This window comes from Diuraphis noxia, unplaced genomic scaffold, assembly GCF_037042655.1.
Source record: "Diuraphis noxia isolate RWA-SAM2 unplaced genomic scaffold, SU_Dnox_SAM2 contig0001, whole genome shotgun sequence".
NCBI lineage: Eukaryota > Metazoa > Arthropoda > Insecta > Hemiptera > Aphididae > Diuraphis > Diuraphis noxia.
Window position 1 is genome coordinate 61611804 of NW_028301711.1, and position 25179 is coordinate 61636982.

At 34.9% G+C, this 25179-nt stretch overlaps 3 protein-coding genes across 3 annotated transcripts; 2 read left to right on the forward strand and 1 right to left on the reverse strand.

Annotated features, from left to right (window-relative positions):
- Positions 1-435: 435 nt before the first annotated feature.
- On the forward strand, positions 436-1245 carry LOC149061151 (zinc finger MYM-type protein 1-like). Its single transcript, XM_089230856.1, has 2 exons — positions 436-1108; positions 1235-1245. Exons 1-2 carry the CDS (start codon positions 436-438, stop codon positions 1243-1245), a joined length of 684 nt encoding a protein of 227 aa, XP_089086982.1.
- A 218-nt stretch (positions 1246-1463) lies between these two features.
- On the reverse strand, positions 1464-2777 carry LOC149061152 (zinc finger protein 862-like). Its single transcript, XM_089230857.1, has 3 exons — positions 2714-2777; positions 1557-2619; positions 1464-1482 (listed from the first exon to the last, which is right to left on the reverse strand). Exons 1-3 carry the CDS (start codon positions 2775-2777, stop codon positions 1464-1466), a joined length of 1146 nt encoding a protein of 381 aa, XP_089086983.1.
- A 10742-nt stretch (positions 2778-13519) lies between these two features.
- Positions 13520-14104, forward strand: LOC149061153 (uncharacterized). Its single transcript, XM_089220016.1, has one exon. It carries the CDS (start codon positions 13520-13522, stop codon positions 14102-14104), a length of 585 nt encoding a protein of 194 aa, XP_089076142.1.
- Positions 14105-25179: the final 11075 nt, after the last annotated feature.

A 25179-nucleotide genomic window follows, 5' to 3' on the forward strand; every position in this document is an offset into this window, starting at 1 on the left:
GCACAACGAAGTTGTGCCCCGATGACCCGATAAACAGTACTAGATTTCCCCCACTTTTCGACACGAATTAATACGGCATTGCCGGGCACAATCCGATTGTGCCCGAATTCTATTTTTATTACGATTTACAAGATTTTGTCGGTCTTATCGCCTTCGTATTGTTATTGTCGACCGTCTTACCGTCTTCCGTGGAACAAAATTTGTATTTTGATAACATGATAATAATTAATCATTATTTGTTCATTCTAATCATTCTGTTCAATGTTCTTTGTTTATTTTATTAAACGTTTTATACTTTTGTACTATCATTAATTGTCGGTGCGCTTTTCTATAATAATAAGTTTATAAAATAGGTATTTTTACTATTTAGTGTATGGTGGCGTAGTGTTTAGTGATTAATACCTAATTTATCAAATATTTTTATTATTTTTCATCATGGGTACATATGTTACGGTCGAGCATTTACTGAGTATCAACTTTTCAAGTTTAACTCTTGAGAAAAAGATTGAAATAAAAAAAGAAGGTAGGCCAATGCCAAATTTAAATATAATACAAGTAAAGAAAACAAAGTCTAGAGAATTTAAAAGAAGTTTTAATAAAGACGTTTATTTAAAACATGATTGGTTATGTGGTTGTTCTAAAACGAACCGTTTGTTTTGTTTTCCTTGTATACTTTTTTGTCGTACTTCTGGTGATAAAAATTGGTCACAAAACGGAATAAATGATTTAGCTCATTTAAACGATAAAATTAGTACACACATTAAATCAAGTTCACATGTAAATGCGCATTTAAATCTTAAACTTTTGGGTAAACAAGATATAAGGCAACAACTTTCAAATGCATTTAGGCTTAGTATACAAAAACATAATGAAACTGTAACTAACAACCGTTATATTTTATCTAAAATTATTGATTGTATAAAATTTTGTGGTGCATTTGAACTTGCTCTTCGAGGGCATAATGAGAAGTCAGATTCTGAAAATCCAGGAATATTTCGCGGACTTATTAATTTTAGTTCTGAATTGGATAATACTTTAAAATTACACCTCGAACAGTCTACAGTATTTAAAGGCCTTTCTAAAATAATTCAAAATGAAATGTTGGAATGTATGCTATTTGTTATTCGACAAAATATTAAAACATTTAAACATTTAAACATTGTGCAGGTGAAAATAATTTTAATTTTTTGAAAAATTCTAAATTATCAGGTAATCTTTTTTTTATTTCTTGTAGTAACTCCTTAATAAAATTAAATGCTCTTGTTTCCACATATGTTTTATTTTCTGAAGACAAATTAATATTGAGCCTTGCTTGATTGTACCCAATACCAAAATCACAGCTATTTGTATTTAGATATGCAGAATTGTCATTAATCTTATTATACATACTTTCAAAACCTGCTATTAATACATCTCTTTTCATAATTTTTTTTGCTAAGAAAATAAATAGACTGCAAATATCATCATATGATTTTGAAACATCTACAAAATTTTTTTGAAATGTTAAATTTAAACAATTTAACTGTAATAAAATAGGTTTGATGATTATTAAATACATGTAATTGTTATTATCTTGTAACATTTCATTTAAAGTTCTAGCAGTGTAGCATTTTTCTTTTTTTACAACTAAAGCAAAATGAGTTTTAAGTTCTAACCAGTGCTCAAGAATTGTATTCACTACAAAAGACCGTGCAAGCCACCGTGTACCAGATAGCTGGTGGAACTGATGAAATTGTTTTTTTACACCAGATCCAGAATTTAAAAGCTCAAATAATTTTTTATATTCATCCCTTCTTGTAGTACTTATGTGAAACCAATTATAAATTTCTCTACAAAGATAGTCAATTGTACAAGGAAATTGTTCAGAAGCCTTAGAAACAGCGTTATTCAACGAATGGAAAATACACCTAACTATCTGTAAATTCGGACTTTTTTGTTTCAAACGAGTAAAAAGGGAATTAAATTCTCCACACAAATTATTGGCTCCATCAGTACCTATACCGATTAAATTTGATATATCTAAATGTATCTCATCAATGAAATTACAAATATAATTATAAAGTGATTCTGCTGTGCAACTAACAATTTCAATAATACCTAAAAACTGTAAATTTATACATTCATTTTTTACACTAAAATATTTGATACATATACATAGGTATTTGAAAACTGAAACATCCGTTGATTCATCCACAATAAGAGAAAAATAACTTGTACCAATATCTTGAATAAGTTCTTCAATTAAAGATGGGGCAATAACATATTTGATTAATGATGAACATTTTGTTCTATGTAGTTTTAAATTACAAAGAGGAGTACCTTTCCCAATGACTTTAAGTATTTCACACAAATGATCAATACTTTTTATTGATGTGTGAGTAGCTACATAAACGGCTAACTTTAAATCAATTGTTTTTTGTTCATTGGTAATGATAACAATATTACTTAACACTGATTGTTGGTTCTTTGCTGGATTTAATCTGACCATATTTTCGCAGTGACTTTTGGTTTTTGTATGTCTTTTTAAATCTGTCAAATGTGCCCTTAAATATGAACAGCATACTTTGCAGTAAGCTTCAACTAAAGTATTGGCATTAGGGTCTGCTTGTGTTAACCAACCTAGTTTTAAGTAATATTAAACACATTACACATAGTATAATATACCTAGGTAATACATATTATACAAATAATACAAATATGAAATAATACACACCTTTTGCCCAACTTTCCTGTTCCCATGACTTACGATTTCTTCTCAATTTTTCTACTTTTCCCATTTTCAAATAGGATAATTATATTACACAACTAATAGTATCGCACAGAAAAAAAATTAAATGTGTTATTTGTATTAATTGACGACTGACGTAGTAAACACTAAATAGTGAATAGTAATGTGTGTGACTATGGTGTGTCGTGGCTCAGTGTCTGAGTGTATCGAGAACGACGAGAACGTCGAGAACAGAGAATGAGAGAAATCACTATCTTTATTCTTTACTCTGTAGTAATAAAAGACGTATTTGGTTTTTACCATAATAGTTAATACATTAATAACTATTTTTAATTGTGGTATAATATAATGATTTACCACTACCACTATTATTATATTATTATTAGATATGCTAATGTATATTATTATCGTGAATCGAAAATCATATAATATGTAATCATATTTTTGTGATCATTGTTGGCGGTTTTATATCTTAAAATAGACATAGATAAAACTTTAATTCTTCATATGTTCTACCACGGTTGTAGAATGTAAATAATATACGGTCCCATATTATAATACATGAACAACGGACGTACATACGTCCGTGACATGAACTAAGATATACCTATATCTTAGTTCGTGGTATAATCACAGACATATCTTATCTCCAAAAAAAAAATGAAAAAAAAATTATTTTTGATAATCTTGCAAGTTCTTTAAGAACTCCAATTTTCGCCATATATTTTTGAAGTATCGCCATTTAAAGAGCCAATCGCCAAATCAAATAATTGTACGCCAAACGAATGCTCAAAAACGCCACTTTGGCGAAAAATCGCCCCATCTGGCAACTTTGGTCGTTATCATGATTCACGGCACTTATCACAGAACATATCGACATATCAAACATGAACTCTGATAAAGATTACATGTTAAATTGGTGGAGTGGTGGGAGGTATATTAGGAGCCGCGATGGCACGATTTAAAATTTCGCGAGCTGGCATCACAACAATCTTCCTTCTCTATTGTCACACTGCAACGAGTGGCCCCGTATTTCTTATTATCAAATTAACCTGATAACATAATTACATACATAGTATGATAACTTACTTACTTGATACCTACCTTTACTCGTTCGGATTCTCTGTCCATTACACTAAGTGTAATATTTCAGTATTATATATTTTATTATAAAACCTCAAAATAAAAATAAATGCTCCTTAAATGTATAAATATATATAGTTTACTTACATTCCATAGAATAATTTAGGCTTTGTTAAAATTCCACGTAATTATGTTGTCCACTGCATGTTTTATAATTTTAATTTTAGGTATTAAGTTGTTTTCACCTTTTTTTGATTTCGTTAATGACTCAATATTTTGGTAACTGTTATGGTGAAAATTTGTTTAGCGAACAAAACTAGTATTGTGAATGTAAATGCTGTCAAAAAAATTTATTTGATGAGAAGAATATCCCTGATGGTATGCATACAAATTCACTATCATTTCTGAATTTTATCTATGACAAATATATTTAACTGTATATAATTAATTTAAATAATTTTTATTTATTTTAGTTAAAGAACATGATATAGACAAAATAAATGAGTCGAACATTAAATCAACATCAACGTCAAAAGATGAAACTGAAATCAATTGTATAACAGATACAGGTATTCATACAAAATTGCTTACATTTGATCTGTTACATGTAATTATACTGTGATTATGATTTACTTACTTGATACTTACCTTTACTCGTTCGGATTCTCTGTCCATTACACTAAGTGTATTATTACAGTATTATATATTTTATTATATAACCTCAAAATAAAAATAAACTCTCCTTAAATTGTATAAAATTATGCTTAGTAAAAAAAATGTACGGTATGCGGTGAATTAGGGCTACTGGCGAAACCACCTTGATAAAAAAAACGCGCTTATGTGTAAGACCCCTTGGGTAGTTTGGAACATTACACTTATATTGAAAATACAGAAAAATCAATGTTTGGAAATTTAATGATGCCACAACATGCATTTTACGAATATATAGATAAGTTAGAAGATATTTTTATTCATAGATTTCCACATGTATCTATTGACAAGGAAGTAGGTATAAGGTTAAAGCTAAGTATTACTAATATTGTATTTAATCATCCATGTTCCCTATTTAATAAAGAATATTTAATTAATTATTTTATAAGATTTAGGATTCATGCTGCTATTAATTTTTTAAATAGGAATTTAATATCAGAAAAAATAAAAAAAAATAGAAAGTTATGTATATTAAATCATTTATGAATAAATTAGTACTTACCTTATTATTTTAGTTATTAAGAAATCCATTTGTATATTTCCATGTTTATAATTTATTATATGTATTTACTTTTAATTGTTTATAATAAAATCTGTAAGTTATGTGTAAAGTGTAAAATTTAGTTATATTCAATATTGTAATTTGTATCATTTTTAATTGTTAATAAATTGTTTGATATTGTGAAAAATTTAAAAGAATATGTTTTTTGTAGACAATAATTTACCATTATATTTTACTACTTTTGTGGCTACACTGATTTGGGCGGAGACCAATCAGAGCACCTTATTCATTTTTTACATTGCAGCATAGGAAGTGCACAATCTGTTTTCATATTATCTGTGATGATACTCTATGCCATATTCTGAATATTTAATTATTCATAATACAATTGATAAATAATTAAAATTAATTTATCAAAATTACAAAGCATTCCCTTTATTTTTTTATGTTCAAAAGTCAAAACATTTGTATTTATTTACTTTTAACTATTACTTATAAATTATAATATACAGTGTCGAGAAAATAGAAAATATGATTAGTATAATAATTATTGTATTGGTATTGATTATCAGTTGATAAAAAAATATCGTTTTGCAATTCAGGATAGGCATCAGATTTAATTTGATTAGAGCAGCCACATAACTTTTTTTTTAGTAAACAATTATTTACCGGTAAAAAAAATTGGTAAAATTTACGGTAAATTTACATAACTCACATCTCTACATTATACTATATAGATAACATAAGATTACTTAATAGTATTATTCATTACAATGTTCAAGATATTTATGTTATACATACCTATAGACTATAGTGGTTACACATTATTGCCTATTTTATTAAGGTTTTTATCTAATCCACTCAAGTACGGCTAGTAGTAGTACTAGATAGTTATGTGCTGTCGAACAATAAAGTTGTAATCTACAGAATATTTTACAAATAAATAAGTCACAACATCGAAGAACAAAATTTACAACACAAATTATTATTTGGTGTAGAATAATTAAAAATCTTAAAACTGCTCCCCTGTATAATTTAGTGTTTGTGACATACAAATTTTGCCGTCTTAGCCATCGATATATGAATAGGTGTTGGTTATTTTCAATTGCTGATATTTTCAAACAAAATATACTATTTTTCATTTATTTTGAAATATTTTATACTATTTTGTATAATAATTTATACACACATTTTTCAATTTATTTTTTCATTATTTTAGAATTATGAATTCTCAAGAAATTTCTGAATTTTTAAATTCGAGTTTTGCAAGTTCACTTAATGATTTGTCTACTGATCAAAACAGCGTAATATGCAGTACGCCTATACCGAATGACACGATCGAGGATTCTTCTGTTGTTTCGTTTCCTTCTACTTCTGGATCTACGACAAATCAATCTTTAATTCATCCATTTATGACAAATAATTCTAAAAGTGTAGTTAAACGGAAATTAACCCACGATACAGGAGAATATATTTTGGTGTCTCGTGAAGGAAAAAGTGACACGTGGAAAAAATTTCAAAATGTTCTGCAAATCGTTCAAAATATGGACAACCCTGATTCTCCCGAACAAATTTTAATAGATTATGTTGCTTGTATAAATTGCAAGGAACTCTACGAGAATAAATCAGCGACAGCTACACTTAATAGACACAAACGCAGTTTAAATAAAGGTTTGCAAAGCTCTATTGATATATTTATTGAAGAGAAAAGTAAAAAACAAAAAATTGTACCAAAAGAATTAAAGATAAAAGCAATTGAAAAATGCGTTGAATTTTGTTGTATGGATATAAGACCAATGTCCGCAATTGAAGGTGAAGGTTTGAAGAATTTGTGTCAGTTTTTATTAGACACTGGGAGAAAGTATGGACCAATTGACATTTCGGACCTTTTGCCTCACCCGACTACCATATCAAGACATGTTGAAAAAAGTGATAAAGAAATCAGAAACAAACTTTTTAAAGATCTATTTTTTATTATAAACAAAAAATATTGTGCTTCAACCTGTGATATGTGGACTGATAATTATCGTAAGAATAGTTACATGTCAGTAACTCTGCATTACATAGATGATAATTGGGAATTAAACTGCCTTCTACTTAAAACTGGTTTATTTCTAAGTAATGAAGTAAAAACAGGTGACAATATAAAACGTTTCATGTTAAATTTTTTTTTGTGAAATATCTGATGCAGCAGATGAGCCAACATTTGATTTAATGTCAAATATAACTTTTGTTACCTACCAAGGTTCCAATATGTTAACAGCTCTCAGAAATAACAATAGACTTAACTGCTGTGCTCATTTAATTAATACTGTATTAAGAAATCTGATTCAAAATTTTTGAATCATGAATAAGACGGTAATAAACTTTTGAATCCAGTAGTAATATTACTAAACGAATGTAAACATTTGGTAAAATTTATGAAAAGCTCGGGTAAAAATAGTGAACTTAGCCAAGGACTTGTACAAGAAGTTGAAACGAGGGGGAACACAAGGCTTTAATGTTTCAATCAGTAAAAAGAGCACTTCCAGAAATAATTCAATTATATGGAGAACATTTCAATCGTATACAAAATATTAATATAGAATTACTGGAAAAAATTACAATTTTTTTGGAACCATTTAAAAAAGCATCTGATGAACTAGAGGGTGATAAGTATCCGACTATTCAAAAGGTTGTTTTATACCAACTGTTATTGAAAAAACATTTAAAAACATATGCTGAACTTCAAGAGGACATATTTTATGCAAATGAAGAACTTACACCCAACTCAATAATGCAAAAATTAGGAAAACGAGGTTAGAGTTCATGGAATCTAAATTTAAGTTGGCCGAAGAACACGAGATTGCCATTTTTTTATCACCAAAATTTAAATCTCTAAAAATATTTTCAGAACCTGATAAATCACGTATATTATTTCAAAATATAGGATTAAAGTTGTTAAAAATTGAATTAAAAGAAAATATAACTCCAGAAAACATACACCAGGAACATGTTACCATACAAAATAACATTTCGAATAGCTCACTATTTTCAGAATGGGAAGATGGTGAAAATAATGAAGATTTAGACAATAGGCGTAAATTTGAAAAATAATTGGAAGCTTATAAAAAAGAAAAGTTTGATGTTATCGACGACAATTTGTTAGATTTTTGGAATCGTCAAAATCACATTTTTCCACATTTAAGTGTATTAGCACGACAAATTTTGGCTATTCCAGCTAGTAGTGCTAGCAGTGAACGCTCTTTCAGCATTGCTGGAAGTCTAATCGAAGAGCGTAGAAGTTGTCTGAGTGGTACAAGTGTAGATTCGATTTTGTTCTTAAATAACCATTTTACAAATAAAAAATGAATTTATTTTACTATTATTTTTAATTGAACTACCAAGTATCAACTAGTAATTATTTTAATATTAATTATTTTATTTTAAATTTAAAGAATTTAGCTAAAAAACGTATCTTATAGTAACTAGGTGCGGCACAGTAAAATCCATAATTTTTCTAGCATTAAATGTTATATATTTTAATTTGAAATATTATGAAACATTTTTTTTGTGATTATTATAATAAACGGTTAAAAGAAATTAAGTTGTACTTATTTTCCCATAATATAGATACATATAACAATACATTATATGTACCTACCAACTATATTAGTACAGTTATTCTGTATTTTTTTTATAAATATAGGCGCATTATAAATTGTAGGTAAATCGTAGGTTAGTTAAACCTACACCTACAAAATTATATGAAATACTACTAAATTAATGAATTAAAGTAATTATTCTTAAAAACAAATTTCAACTATATTAATATATTCTTTTTAAAAATAAGATAACCCGATAATTTCCTTAATTCATATTTTGTTAAAACTAAACATAGTTTTTATTTGAATTATAATGTCTTTATTAATGTTAATAATCTCATATCGAGGTTCATGAACAATCACTAAACATTTTACGAATCAATAGTGAGCTGATCCCTTAAACATGACATTTTATTGATTTATTGAACCATTAAATTTCTACATTTTTCGTGCAACCCGGCATTAATCTTTTTCAAATGTTTCAATCTAAACCAGTCTCGGTAGTGTTCTAAGAAGTAAAAGTAGAATCGGTCCGGACCAACCGATCTTAATTATTCTACTGTGAAATTTTTTTTAAATTTAATTAATGTAATTTTGGTCCTGATAAAAATATTTTTTTTTAACAGTCCAGTCTCAGTCTTTTTTAAATATAAAAAAATAAAACGGTCCGGTCCCAGTCTTTTACAATAGTTTAAAAAAATCGGTCTGGTCATAGGTTACGGTCAGACTATATCCGATTTCGGACGAAATTGTGTGTTCGGCCGAAAACAATAATACCCCGCAATGTAATTGCTGTGGTCAGATTACGTCCGAATTATTCGGACGAATACGTCCGACGTCGGGTAAAATCAAAATATTTTGTTTTTTCCGGCCGAATCCGCCCGACGCGGCGTCTGTTTCAGCATGAAGCCACGAACTATTTTCGTCATATTGACAAAAATGGCCATATTTTACCATTTATAATTTATTTATATAGAATTGTTTTGGGCTATAAAATTATTTTTGTATATTTCTTCTTACAAGTTATTCTTATTTACAGTACCTTGTTCATTTTGTGCAATTGCGTGAACCTCGTAGGAGTGGTTGGACCTGTGTTTTCAATTGTATTGAATATTTTAAAATTGATCAGATTTGAGTATCTTTTTAAACTAATATATTAGTTATAAATCAGAATGATTGATTCAGAAAAATTAATTAGTTTAGTTCATGACCGTAATGCCTTGTGGAATAAAAAATCAAAACATTACCACAATAGAGACATAATTAGGAAACTTTGGGATGAAATAGCTACAGAAATGGAAATTAAAAGTGAGTATTCAAATTAAAGTAAACTAGTATAAACATTAATTTTACCATTCATAATTCATACAATAGTATAATGTAAGTAAGGTTATAGCTAATAGGTACAATATACTATTAATCTAATTTTAAATTTTAAAAATTATTAATAATCTTAAATTAGGTAGGTAACTTGACTACTTAGTTAAAATCAAAGGTATATATAGGTAATAAATACTTATAGTCAATACAATTTATTAATTTTTAAGTTAAAATTATTTCATATTACTAACTTAATTAGGTATTTTGAAAACGAACAGCTCCAATATTATTAAAATACTCTTTGAATTTATCACGTCTTGCATAGGCTGCAGTTTTAGAACGATTGTTTCGTCTTGATATTTCAATTTCTGTTATTATAATTATAATATTATATTATAATTATAATATTATTATAATTATCAATCCCTTCCTGATCGATAATTATATTATGTAATAAACAGATACATTTAACTATTGTGTCTACGTGACCTTCATTAACTTGTAATTCCGTTTTTAGACACCTCCACTTTGATACTAATATACCAAATGTACATTCTATCATACGTCTGGCTCGACTGAGACGATAGTTGAAAATTTCCTTTTCTGGATCCAAATTTGTGGTGCATGGATATGGTCGCATCAAATATTCTTTTAGTGGATATCCTTGGTCTCCCAATAAAACAAAAGGCATTGGAATTTTTGTGTTTGGAAGTGGTCTGTTGGGTGGTACATTAAAGGAATTTGTTTCTAGGTAATTATATACATTAGACTCAGTAAATACACCGCTATCACTCTGTTTTCCATACGCTCCTATGTCCACTGTAATAAATTTATATTTTGCATCACACACGCCTTGCAAATGTACCGAAAAATAATTTTTATAATTATAAAACATTGAACCACTTTTTTTTGGACATTTTATGCGGATGTGTTTACCGTCAATACACCCGATACAATTAGGAAAATTCCACAGAGTTTCGAAATCGTGAGCAATCTGGTAAAATATATCTTTCGTCGGAAAAGGCATATGAATATGTCCAAAAACATTCCAAATAGTGTTACATGTTTCATAAATTATTCCACTGATCGTGTTATGTGCCATACGAAATGAAAATGCTAATGATCTATAAGGAGTTCCCGTAGATAGAAACCTAAAACATAATTTAAAATGTGTAAGTTAGTACTCTAAACCTAATTACACACTTGAAAAAAACACCTAATCATACAAAAATCATAATCATATACAGTGTGTAATATTAAGACTTGACAGATTAAATGATTTACAATTTGATGGTAGAAACATTTATCTAAGTCGAGTAGTTTATTTTTCAGAATTTTTTACAATATCAATATTTTTTTGAGTAAATTAATTTAGAACATAATAAATTTTTTTCAAAATATTATTTTTAGAAATTTATTGATATGAGTATATTTCTTAAATTATATTTTACCTAATCATTTAATTTTCTCAATTTTTGTCCTACATTAAAGTAGCATCATTTTTTTTCATGTTTTCCTGTTACACTTGTAGTTGGTGTAACCTATAGATTACAATAAGAATGTGACAGAATGACATGACAAATAAAATAACTTTAATTCTAATACATTAAAAAAAAAATGTCTGTATAATGTAAATATGCTTACTCATTTACACATATAGTACAACGTTTATTATTTTTTAATACAGAAAACAAAAAAATTAAATATCTTATGTACATTTTTTTTAAAGCTCAAAATAGCCTATTTTAGATTTTGAACAGAGCGATGTATGCATGTACCTAATGATTTTACAATGATGTTTTTTTCAGTGTGTGTGTACACAAAGTTATCGAAATAATGATTCGATTTTCAATTTTAGTATCTTTTCTGCTGGAAAAGAGAATCTAGTATTAGTACATTGAAAGGTCAAAATATATCAAAATTACAAAAATTAATTGCAAATTTAGTTGAGTTAGAAATAAAAAATAGCATAGATATGAAAATTTAATAAGTACAAAGTTCCTAACAAGTTTATCTACCTTTAACAATAAAAATATGTTTCCTGGAGAGTCAAGTTAAATTTTTATAAGCGTTTTTTCAAAAACTTAAAATTTTTACAACATTCGATTTTCAATAGATTTTTCACGGAACGATTTTCTTATTTCATTGTTATTTATTAAGGAATAACCACAGCTACATACAATTTACACCAAATGTTTATTTTATCTTAATGAAATATATACTAAAAATATTTTGAGTCTTTTTGAGCTGTTTCAATTTTATTTTTTTAGGTTTTTTTTTTCTACAGATGTCAATAAAATTGTATTCATTGCATCAAAAAAATTTACTTTATAATACAAGAATCCTCGAACATTGTTATAATATCGGTTTAAAAATATTAAAAATACATAGGCAAGATTTTTTTTTTGCAAGCATTTAAAGTTCTAATTTTGACAACATTTATCAAATTGAAAATTTTCAAATTATTTTATTGGTAGCAAAAATTTATAAAATATTATATTTGTATAGCTAAGGATTAAAATCTTTAAAAACGGTTAGTTTATACTGTAACTCAAAAACCAAAAATAAATAAACAGATTTAATTCGAACATATAGGTAAATCTTAAAAAAAATTGTGAGTAATTATTTTTAATAACTACTGGGGATTTTAAATTTTAACTCCAAAATGCACTTACTATATCTATTCACTTTTCCACTAAACAAGACATTTAAATTGAAAATCGAATCATTATTTTGACTACTTATTGTGTACACAGACAGAAAAAATAAAAAAACACACTCGGGCAGGGTACCGTATTACGTAGTGTATTATTACAGTATTCGATTTGAATGCAATAGTTGCATTCGAACATTCGATATGAAACTATTCCGAGCGGACGAAAGAAAATAAGTAACCATTAAAATGTAATATTCAAATATTATATAATATGTAATGTGGACACACTGTGATATAATATAGGTACCTAATGAGAATCCGGTAATTTTTGAATTTAAAATATTCGTTTCTATGGTGATGGACAAAGTATTAGAAAAATTTTGACAAAATTCTGTTTTTTCGTAATTTTTCAGTGGTTTTTTTCGTGGCGTTAAATAACTATTGAGAAAATCGGAAAACGTCCGTTTTAAAGTGTTATCTTGATCCAATTTTCTAAGAGATAAGATATTATATTATGTGGAAATCAAAGCACTTCTTCTGGTAGGAATTTTGTTTACAGGATATATATAAAAAAAATAAACACCATTGTAAAACCACTACATTCATCGCTCTGCTTAGAATCTAAAACTATGGTTATGTATATTTTTTAGATTTTTTGGTAACAGAATTAACTACATTTAAAAAAAAAAAAATATAGAAACAACATTTTTCTTAGATAAATATTTACATAATTTTTACAATTTAGTTTATTTGATTTAATTATTTTATAATATAGGCGATCTATTAAAAACTAAATGGCAAAATTTAAGAGATACATATAAAAAAGAATTAAAAAGAACAAAAAACCAACAGGATCTGGGTTTGGAGGAAGCTCATCGAAGTGGAGATTTTATGAAACATTGTCTTTCTTAAAGGATATTGAAACACCGAGACAAATGATAGGTAATATTCCAACACCAATGTCGGTGAGTGAATTGGAAAACACTGGGGGAATTAATTCACCAGAAAGCGATTGTATTGACATCGTAAACGAAGACTTAAATACATCGGAAAAATCACATGAAACAACAATGGGTATGGATTCGTCATATTATGAGCAATTACCAGCGAAAAAAAAAACTAATAAAAATGATGCAATTAGTGATTTGCTTAATATCGAAAGACAAAAACTACATCATTTTAGTAAAATAAATGAAAATTCGCAAAAAAAAAAACCCATCATTGAAGACGAAAGTTTTCATTTTATGGTAAGTTTGGTACCTTACTTGCAAGAACTTCCAGACAATAGAAAATTGTTAATTAGACATAAGTTGCAACATGTATTTTTAGAAGAGCAAGAAAGATGTGACAGCAATAGATTAAATCAAAATGATTTAAATCTGCGATATTTACAGCCAACACGTTCCGAAGAATCGAGCCAAGCATGTTCTAATATACATAATGATTCTAACCAATTCAATGTAAGTTATATTCAAGAACCAAATCAAACTTTTGCCACAGCTAGTTCTACATATTATTAAGTGTTCATAGTTATTGTTATCTTTTAATGTTTTTGTTGAAGTACACCAGATACACAGAAGCTAAAGGTAAATAATAATAAGATCGGATATATGTAATAATATAATAATAATATGTATAATTGATACGAATAACTATAGTGCTCCGAGGCGTAATATAAAACAACGACTAATCGTCCTACAGGCTACTACATAGAACGAATATGATGCTAGTAATACAAAATGCCTAATCAGCGTCTGCTGTACTACAGTGTGAATAATTTTACTTATAATCTACATACTATAGGGTGTGTTGTTTACATTCAACACTTCCCCTTAAACAATATACCCTAACTTAGAATTAATATATCTTATTCCCATCATCTCCCTGAGTTCCTGGAATCTTGGTCGTGGAGTTGGCTTAGTCAATATGTCAGCTAACTGCTCCTTGCTTGGCACATACTCCAGAGAAAACATCCCTTCACTGAACTTCTCACGAATGTAATGATAGCGAATATCGATGTGTTTTGTTCGCTTATGGTATTCTGGATTTTTCACTAGTTTGATGGCGCTTTGATTGTCTGCATACAAAACAGGTGTATCTCCCTGTGGCTCCAGAAGATCACTGATAAGTAGCGTCAACCAAGTGAGTTCCTGTAGGCGTCCTCTCCCAGTGGTCCCCCCAGGGAGTTGCGGTCGCATAACCACTCCACCACTTCATCCTTCATGTCCGCCATGTCCTTGTATGGGACGTACCCGTACTGGAGTTCTCAATAGCACAGCTGGCGCCAATGGGGGTGGATGTACGGGCCTCCCATCTTCATCAGGCCCGTCATGATCTTCAGCATCGCCATGACCCCGTGTTGGCAAGCGTCGGGTTTTTTGGCCCTCAAGTGGCGGTACTGTGATACCACAGTGCTTGCCACTGCGCCGGGCTGTACCCTGCCCAACAGGTGTAGGCCGTCTTCAAGCAAGCCCCTCGGTAGGGCGCAACAGCTACACTTGTGCCCCTTCCCCATTCGGTACCGCTTAAGGCTCCATATCATCTCATTGCCCGGTGCCTCCCACCCCGGTGATGTGCAGCCGCAGTGTAGTGATGCGCCATACTTCCGCTCTTCCGCCTCCAGCCTGCGGGAGAAATGTGTGGCATATTTCCCTGGAGTCCACCCTGGTTCGGGGTGTGTCACAGTGGGCAGGCCCCACTCTTTCACCCTGTACCTGCAAGGATTACACCTGCATCCTATTCCGCCTGATGCGGCTCCCAGGCGCCGGTGGATGGCTTCACTGCTAATCTCTCTGTCAGTGCTCGCGTCGCACCAGCGGCGAGCTCTGCCTGTAGTGGGCCCGCTGTCTGCTTGGCCAATGGCCCTCCTCCACCTACCAAAGCCTCGTCGCTCTGCGGCGGGCCAGCGTCGTCGTTGTTCCACTTCTCGCGACCCTGGTCGTCCTGCCGGGGACACTCTAGCAGGGCTAGGCGAGCCCTCAGCTCCGCTATCTCCCGGGCAAAGATTTGTCTACAACCATCTGGGACCCCGGGGGATGGTCTAGCGAGGCAAGTTCCCGAAAATGGTCAATGTTCAGTCCACAGGGCCGGTCCAATACCCGTATATTGAAGGAGTTACCTACCGGTGAGTCTAACGTCCCCCTGTACAGCACAGTGTTGTCCGAGAACGTACTACCTGACATAGTCATCGCTGCCGTCCTCCCTATGGTCACGGTCTTTAGGACATCCCTCCCAAAATCCTTAATCAAGGGTTGGACCCCCCACCCCCACGTGGCCTCAGTCGGAGACGACATGTCCTTTTCACTCCATCCCAGCAATACTGCCAACATCCCCCCAGCGGTGGAGTCCACTACCCACGAATACCCCGCCACCTCATTATTGGCAGGGTGGGATTTGTATGTGATCTCCCAATCCTGGGCCTGCATGTTCAGCCTATCCATGACGGATTCAGCCAGGAATGCGTCAGCCCCCTGGCCCAGTTGGAGCCAAAAGTTGTTTGACCACCGTTGGGTTGTAGTGTCAAGCTCGTAACCCAGCGTCTTCATGGAGACTGACCCCCACTCCGTGTTTGACAAGTTCCTCCACATACTGGAGGCAGTCCTACATCCTGTAAGCGAGCACCCCCCCCGGAGGGATCTTGCTGTTAACTGTCCAGCTCCTATTGGTATCTGTTCATCATCATCCAACTTTTCTTCGTCGTCGTTGTTGTCTTCCTCATCTCCAGCTTCACCTTCCGAATTTATTTCTTCCTCTTCTTATTTATTTATGATTTTTACTTGTGTAGCTGTAGATGGACTTGTTGACTCTTTGAATATTACATCTCTGCTTATTGAAATTTCTCTTCCATCAAAGCATATTTGGTTTCTTCTGAGTATCCAACGAATATACCTTTTCTACCCTTTTGATCCCATTTTCTTTTGGTATATGTGCATATACTTCGCTACCAAAAATTTTCAGATGATTTATATGTGGTGTTTTATTGAACCATAATTCATAAGGTGTTTTTCCTTCTCGATCTGTGTTACCTGTACGATTTATTGTATACACGACTGTATTCACTGCTTCTGCCCAAAGTGTCTTGGATAGATTTTTGCTATATAACATAGTTCTGGCCGCTTCTACAATTGTTCGCATTGATCTTTCCGCCTTTCCATTTTGCTGGGGTGTGTATGGTACACTCGTCTCATGTTTTATTCCAAATTTATCCAATAAGGCTTTTACTTCAGTATTTTTATATTCCAGACCACAATCACTTCTTAAAGTAATTACTGAAATATTTAACTGATTTTTGACTGTATTTAAAAATAGTTCAAATTTATTTTTAACTTCTGATTTTTGGCTCATAAAATACACATATGTATATTTAGAATAATCATCCTTGAATATAACAAAATACCGTTTACCTCCAAGTGAATTTTCCTCCATAGGGCCACAGACATCACTGTGAATTAATTGACCTGGTTTTGTAGTTTTTGTATTGCTCAGTGTAAATGGCTCTCTGTGTTGTTTACCATAAATGCAAGCTTCGCAGAAAAATTTGTTTTTCGTTTCTGTAAATGGAATCCGCATATGTTTCAAGTAGCTCCGAACATATTGGACATTCTGATGACTCAACATTTCATGCCACTGTAGTAATGTGAGAGTTTTAACTGCAACATTTGCTTGTTCAGCTTCTTGCACTGACTTTGTCTTCAGAGCCATTGAAAACATTTTATTCTCACGAACTCCAATAGCAACTATTTGATTATCCCTTTTAAATGTACATCCATCGCTGTGCTGTCAGTTTTTATACCTTTGTCAAGGCACGCTCCACACGAAAACAAATTTACCTTAAGATCAGGTACATGTAAAACGTTTGACAAATGACTGTCAACCCATTTATTACCGATTTTCGCTTGAACATTTATATTCCCTTTGCCAATTGCCATGATATGTTTGCCATCACCAATACGTACTGGTAACTGAACTTCAAATGACTCATAGTTACTGAACCATTCTCTTCTGCTAGTCATGTGATCGCTAGCACCTGAATCCACATACCATTTTTCTGACTCACTGATTTTGATGTCCTTTGATTGTACACCAACCAACGCATTTCCTGAGTTGCTCTTATTTCTTTCTTTTTGTTCTTTTAAGAAAATCCGGCATTCACGTCTCCAATGCCCTGGTTTTTTACAATGATTACACTTGCCTGGTTTTTTATCATTGTTCCATTGATTTTCAGAATTGCCAATTTTCGTACGTTTTTCTTTATTTGTTCCAAATGATTTCTTTGCCGAAAATGCACTACTACTTGCAGTATATCTCTCAGCATCATAACTTTGAGTTTGTCTTGTTTCCTCTACCATGAGTCTAGATGACAGATTAGACAATGTTTTGTCCACATTTGGTATCGAATCCCACGCACTGTAGAAATGTTTATAATTTTCTGGCAAAGTCATTAGTATCTTGGTCATAAGCATTGAGTCGGATATTGGTTCATCTAACTGCTTTAATTTTCTACTAAGACTCTCCAATTTCGAAATATGAATCGCCATATTGTCATCTGGGTCTTTAACATAGCTGTAGAACTTTGTTGAATCAACGTTACACTCGAGTCCGACTTTTGTTCATATACACTAAGCAACTTGTCCCACATTTCCTTAGCCGTGTCACAATTCATTATGTACTGCAGTGGTTGTTCATCCACTGACGTGACTATATACTTTTGAGCCTTGTTGTCCGCTTTTTTATATATTGAATAATCTACACCATACCTTTTTCTTGCATCTTCTTCAGTTTCTGAACTTGATTTTGTAAGAGCAGGTTTTTTCGATTTTCCGGTCACAACATCAAATATATCGGCTGCAGTCATTATGACTTTTATTTGGAATTTCCATGTTTCCCAATTGTCATTACCGGTTAGTTTATTAATTTTTATAGATTCGTTTTCCATAGTAACAAATTATCTGTACAATGTCTGTACACTATACATGTAATAATAACAAACACAATTGCTGCGCTTCACACGATCGATGCACTAACACTGCACTGCACTATACTTCGCGAATTATTATTGCTGTACTCTGTCTGTACACAAACACGCGATTCGTAAATCAATAAGTATTGTATCAAACATACATGACTTTATTATAATTACCTTACTATACTGGGCCCATAACCTGTTGAAGTACACCAGATACACAGAAGCTAAAGGTAAATAATAATAAGATCGGATATATGTAATAATATAATAATAATATGTATAATTGATACGAATAACTATAGTGCTCCGAGGCGTAATATAAAACAACGACTAATCGTCCTACAGGCTACTACATAGAACGAATATGATGCTAGTAATACAAAATGCCTAATCAGCGTCTGCTGTACTACAGTGTGAATAATTTTACTTATAATCTACATACTATAGGGTGTGTTGTTTACATTCAACACTTCCCCTTAAACAATATACCCTAACTTAGAATTAATATATCTTATTCCCATCATCACCCTGAGTTCCTGGAATCTTGGTCGTGGAGTTGGCTTAGTCAATATGTCAGCTAACTGCTCCTTGCTTGGCACATACTCCAGAGAAAACATCCCTTCACCGAACTTCTCACGAATGTAATGATAGCGAATATCGATGTGTTTTGTTCGCTTATGGTATTCTGGATTTTTCACTAGTTTGATGGCGCTTTGATTGTCTGCATACAAAACAGGTGTATCTCCCTGTGGCTCCAGAAGATCACTGATAAGTAGCGTCAACCAAGTGAGTTCCTGTAGGCGTCCTCTCCCAGTGGTCCCCCCAGGGAGTTGCGGTCGCATAACCACTCCACCACTTCATCCTTCATGTCCGCCATGTCCTTGTATGGGACGTACCCGTACTGGAGTTCTCAATAGCACAGCTGGCGCCAATGGGGGTGTGGATGTACGGGCCTCCCATCTTCATCAGGCCCGTCATGATCTTCAGCATCGCCATGACCCCGTGTTGGCAAGCGTCGGGTTTTTTGGCCCTCAAGTGGCGGTACTGTGATACCACAGTGCTTGCCACTGCGCCGGGCTGTACCCTGCCCAACAGGTGTAGGCCGTCTTCAAGCAAGCCCCTCGGTAGGGCGCAACAGCTACACTTGTGCCCCTTCCCCATTCGGTACCGCTTAAGGCTCCATATCATCTCATTGCCCGGTGCCTCCCACCCCGGTGATGTGCAGCCGCAGTGTAGTGATGCGCCATACTTCCGCTCTTCCGCCTCCAGCCTGCGGGAGAAATGTGTGGCATATTTCCCTGGAGTCCACCCTGGTTCGGGGTGTGTCACAGTGGGCAGGCCCCACTCTTTCACCCTGTACCTGCAAGGATTACACCTGCATCCTATTCCGCCTGATGCGGCTCCCAGGCGCCGGTGGATGGCTTCACTGCTAATCTCTCTGTCAGTGCTCGCGTCGCACCAGCGGCGAGCTCTGCCTGTAGTGGGCCCGCTGTCTGCTTGGCCAATGGCCCTCCTCCACCTACCAAAGCCTCGTCGCTCTGCGGCGGGCCAGCGTCGTCGTTGTTCCACTTCTCGCGACCCTGGTCGTCCTGCCGGGAACACTCTAGCAGGGCTAGGCGAGCCCTCAGCTCCGCTATCTCCCGGGCAAAGATTTGTCTACAACCATCTGGGACCCCGGGGGATGGTCTAGCGAGGCAAGTTCCCGAAAATGGTCAATGTTCAGTCCACAGGGCCGGTCCAATACCCGTATATTGAAGGAGTTACCTACCGGTGAGTCTAACGTCCCCCTGTACAGCACAGTGTTGTCCGAGAACGTACTACCTGACATAGTCATCGCTGCCGTCCTCCCTATGGTCACGGTCTTTAGGACATCCCTCCCAAAATCCTTAATCAAGGGTTGGACCCCCCACCCCCACGTGGCCTCAGTCGGAGACGACATGTCCTTTTCACTCCATCCCAGCAATACTGCCAACATCCCCCCAGCGGTGGAGTCCACTACCCACGAATACCCCGCCACCTCATTATTGGCAGGGTGGGATTTGTATGTGATCTCCCAATCCTGGGCCTGCATGTTCAGCCTATCCATGACGGATTCAGCCAGGAATGCGTCAGCCCCCTGGCCCAGTTGGAGCCAAAAGTTGTTTGACCACCGTTGGGTTGTAGTGTCAAGCTCGTAACCCAGCGTCTTCATGGAGACTGACCCCCACTCCGTGTTTGACAAGTTCCTCCACATACTGGAGGCAGTCCTACATCCTGTAAGCGAGCACCCCCCCCGGAGGGATCTTGCTGTTAACTGTCCAGCTCCTATTGGTATCTGTTCATCATCATCCAACTTTTCTTCGTCGTCGTTGTTGTCTTCCTCATCTCCAGCTTCACCTTCCGAATTTATTTCTTCCTCTTCTTATTTATTTATGATTTTTACTTGTGTAGCTGTAGATGGACTTGTTGACTCTTTGAATATTACATCTCTGCTTATTGAAATTTCTCTTCCATCAAAGCATATTTGGTTTCTTCTGAGTATCCAACGAATATACCTTTTCTACCCTTTTGATCCCATTTTCTTTTGGTATATGTGCATATACTTCGCTACCAAAAATTTTCAGATGATTTATATGTGGTGTTTTATTGAACCATAATTCATAAGGTGTTTTTCCTTCTCGATCTGTGTTACCTGTACGATTTATTGTATACACGACTGTATTCACTGCTTCTGCCCAAAGTGTCTTGGATAGATTTTTGCTATATAACATAGTTCTGGCCGCTTCTACAATTGTTCGCATTGATCTTTCCGCCTTTCCATTTTGCTGGGGTGTGTATGGTACACTCGTCTTATGTTTTATTCCAAATTTATCCAATAAGGCTTTTACTTCAGTATTTTTATATTCCAGACCACAATCACTTCTTAAAGTAATTACTGAAATATTTAACTGATTTTTGACTGTATTTAAAAATAGTTCAAATTTATTTTTAACTTCTGATTTTTGGCTCATAAAATACACATATGTATATTTAGAATAATCATCCTTGAATATAACAAAATACCGTTTACCTCCAAGTGAATTTTCCTCCATAGGGCCACAGACATCACTGTGAATTAATTGACCTGGTTTTGTAGTTTTTGTATTGCTCAGTGTAAATGGCTCTCTGTGTTGTTTACCATAAATGCAAGCTTCGCAGAAAAATTTGTTTTTCGTTTCTGTAAATGGAATCCGCATATGTTTCAAGTAGCTCCGAACATATTGGACATTCTGATGACTCAACATTTCATGCCACTGTAGTAATGTGAGAGTTTTAACTGCAACATTTGCTTGTTCAGCTTCTTGCACTGACTTTGTCTTCAGAGCCATTGAAAACATTTTATTCTCACGAACTCCAATAGCAACTATTTGATTATCCCTTTTAAATGTACATCCATCGCTGTGCTGTCAGTTTTTATACCTTTGTCAAGGCACGCTCCACACGAAAACAAATTTACCTTAAGATCAGGTACATGTAAAACGTTTGACAAATGACTGTCAACCCATTTATTACCGATTTTCGCTTGAACATTTATATTCCCTTTGCCAATTGCCATGATATGTTTGCCATCACCAATACGTACTGGTAACTGAACTTCAAATGACTCATAGTTACTGAACCATTCTCTTCTGCTAGTCATGTGATCGCTAGCACCTGAATCCACATACCATTTTTCTGACTCACTGATTTTGATGTCCTTTGATTGTACACCAACCAACGCATTTCCTGAGTTGCTCTTATTTCTTTCTTTTTGTTCTTTTAAGAAAATCCGGCATTCACGTCTCCAATGCCCTGGTTTTTTACAATGATTACACTTGCCTGGTTTTTTATCATTGTTCCATTGATTTTCAGAATTGCCAATTTTCGTACGTTTTTCTTTATTTGTTCCAAATGATTTCTTTGCCGAAAATGCACTACTACTTGCAGTATATCTCTCAGCATCATAACTTTGAGTTTGTCTTGTTTCCTCTACCATGAGTCTAGATGACAGATTAGACAATGTTTTGTCCACATTTGGTATCGAATCCCACGCACTGTAGAAATGTTTATAATTTTCTGGCAAAGTCATTAGTATCTTGGTCATAAGCATTGAGTCGGATATTGGTTCATCTAACTGCTTTAATTTTCTACTAAGACTCTCCAATTTCGAAATATGAATCGCCATATTGTCATCTGGGTCTTTAACATAGCTGTAGAACTTTGTTGAATCAACGTTACACTCGAGTCCGACTTTTGTTCATATACACTAAGCAACTTGTCCCACATTTCCTTAGCCGTGTCACAATTCATTATGTACTGCAGTGGTTGTTCATCCACTGACGTGACTATATACTTTTGAGCCTTGTTGTCCGCTTTTTTATATATTGAATAATCTACACCATACCTTTTTCTTGCATCTTCTTCAGTTTCTGAACTTGATTTTGTAAGAGCAGGTTTTTTCGATTTTCCGGTCACAACATCAAATATATCGGCTGCAGTCATTATGACTTTTATTTGGAATTTCCATGTTTCCCAATTGTCATTACCGGTTAGTTTATTAATTTTTATAGATTCGTTTTCCATAGTAACAAATTATCTGTACAATGTCTGTACACTATACATGTAATAATAACAAACACAATTGCTGCGCTTCACACGATCGATGCACTAACACTGCACTGCACTATACTTCGCGAATTATTATTGCTGTACTCTGTCTGTACACAAACACGCGATTCGTAAATCAATAAGTATTGTATCAAACATACATGACTTTATTATAATTACCTTACTATACTGGGCCCATAACCTGTTGAAGTACACCAGATACACAGAAGCTAAAGGTAAATAATAATAAGATCGGATATATGTAATAATATAATAATAATATGTATAATTGATACGAATAACTATAGTGCTCCGAGGCGTAATATAAAACAACGACTAATCGTCCTACAGGCTACTACATAGAACGAATATGATGCTAGTAATACAAAATGCCTAATCAGCGTCTGCTGTACTACAGTGTGAATAATTTTACTTATAATCTACATACTATAGGGTGTGTTGTTTACATTCAACACTTCCCCTTAAACAATATACCCTAACTTAGAATTAATATATCTTATTCCCATCATCACCCTGAGTTCCTGGAATCTTGGTCGTGGAGTTGGCTTAGTCAATATGTCAGCTAACTGCTCCTTGCTTGGCACATACTCCAGAGAAAACATCCCTTCACCGAACTTCTCACGAATGTAATGATAGCGAATATCGATGTGTTTTGTTCGCTTATGGTATTCTGGATTTTTCACTAGTTTGATGGCGCTTTGATTGTCTGCATACAAAACAGGTGTATCTCCCTGTGGCTCCAGAAGATCACTGATAAGTAGCGTCAACCAAGTGAGTTCCTGTAGGCGTCCTCTCCCAGTGGTCCCCCCAGGGAGTTGCGGTCGCATAACCACTCCACCACTTCATCCTTCATGTCCGCCATGTCCTTGTATGGGACGTACCCGTACTGGAGTTCTCAATAGCACAGCTGGCGCCAATGGGGGTGTGGATGTACGGGCCTCCCATCTTCATCAGGCCCGTCATGATCTTCAGCATCGCCATGACCCCGTGTTGGCAAGCGTCGGGTTTTTTGGCCCTCAAGTGGCGGTACTGTGATACCACAGTGCTTGCCACTGCGCCGGGCTGTACCCTGCCCAACAGGTGTAGGCCGTCTTCAAGCAAGCCCCTCGGTAGGGCGCAACAGCTACACTTGTGCCCCTTCCCCATTCGGTACCGCTTAAGGCTCCATATCATCTCATTGCCCGGTGCCTCCCACCCCGGTGATGTGCAGCCGCAGTGTAGTGATGCGCCATACTTCCGCTCTTCCGCCTCCAGCCTGCGGGAGAAATGTGTGGCATATTTCCCTGGAGTCCACCCTGGTTCGGGGTGTGTCACAGTGGGCAGGCCCCACTCTTTCACCCTGTACCTGCAAGGATTACACCTGCATCCTATTCCGCCTGATGCGGCTCCCAGGCGCCGGTGGATGGCTTCACTGCTAATCTCTCTGTCAGTGCTCGCGTCGCACCAGCGGCGAGCTCTGCCTGTAGTGGGCCCGCTGTCTGCTTGGCCAATGGCCCTCCTCCACCTACCAAAGCCTCGTCGCTCTGCGGCGGGCCAGCGTCGTCGTTGTTCCACTTCTCGCGACCCTGGTCGTCCTGCCGGGAACACTCTAGCAGGGCTAGGCGAGCCCTCAGCTCCGCTATCTCCCGGGCAAAGATTTGTCTACAACCATCTGGGACCCCGGGGGATGGTCTAGCGAGGCAAGTTCCCGAAAATGGTCAATGTTCAGTCCACAGGGCCGGTCCAATACCCGTATATTGAAGGAGTTACCTACCGGTGAGTCTAACGTCCCCCTGTACAGCACAGTGTTGTCCGAGAACGTACTACCTGACATAGTCATCGCTGCCGTCCTCCCTATGGTCACGGTCTTTAGGACATCCCTCCCAAAATCCTTAATCAAGGGTTGGACCCCCCACCCCCACGTGGCCTCAGTCGGAGACGACATGTCCTTTTCACTCCATCCCAGCAATACTGCCAACATCCCCCCAGCGGTGGAGTCCACTACCCACGAATACCCCGCCACCT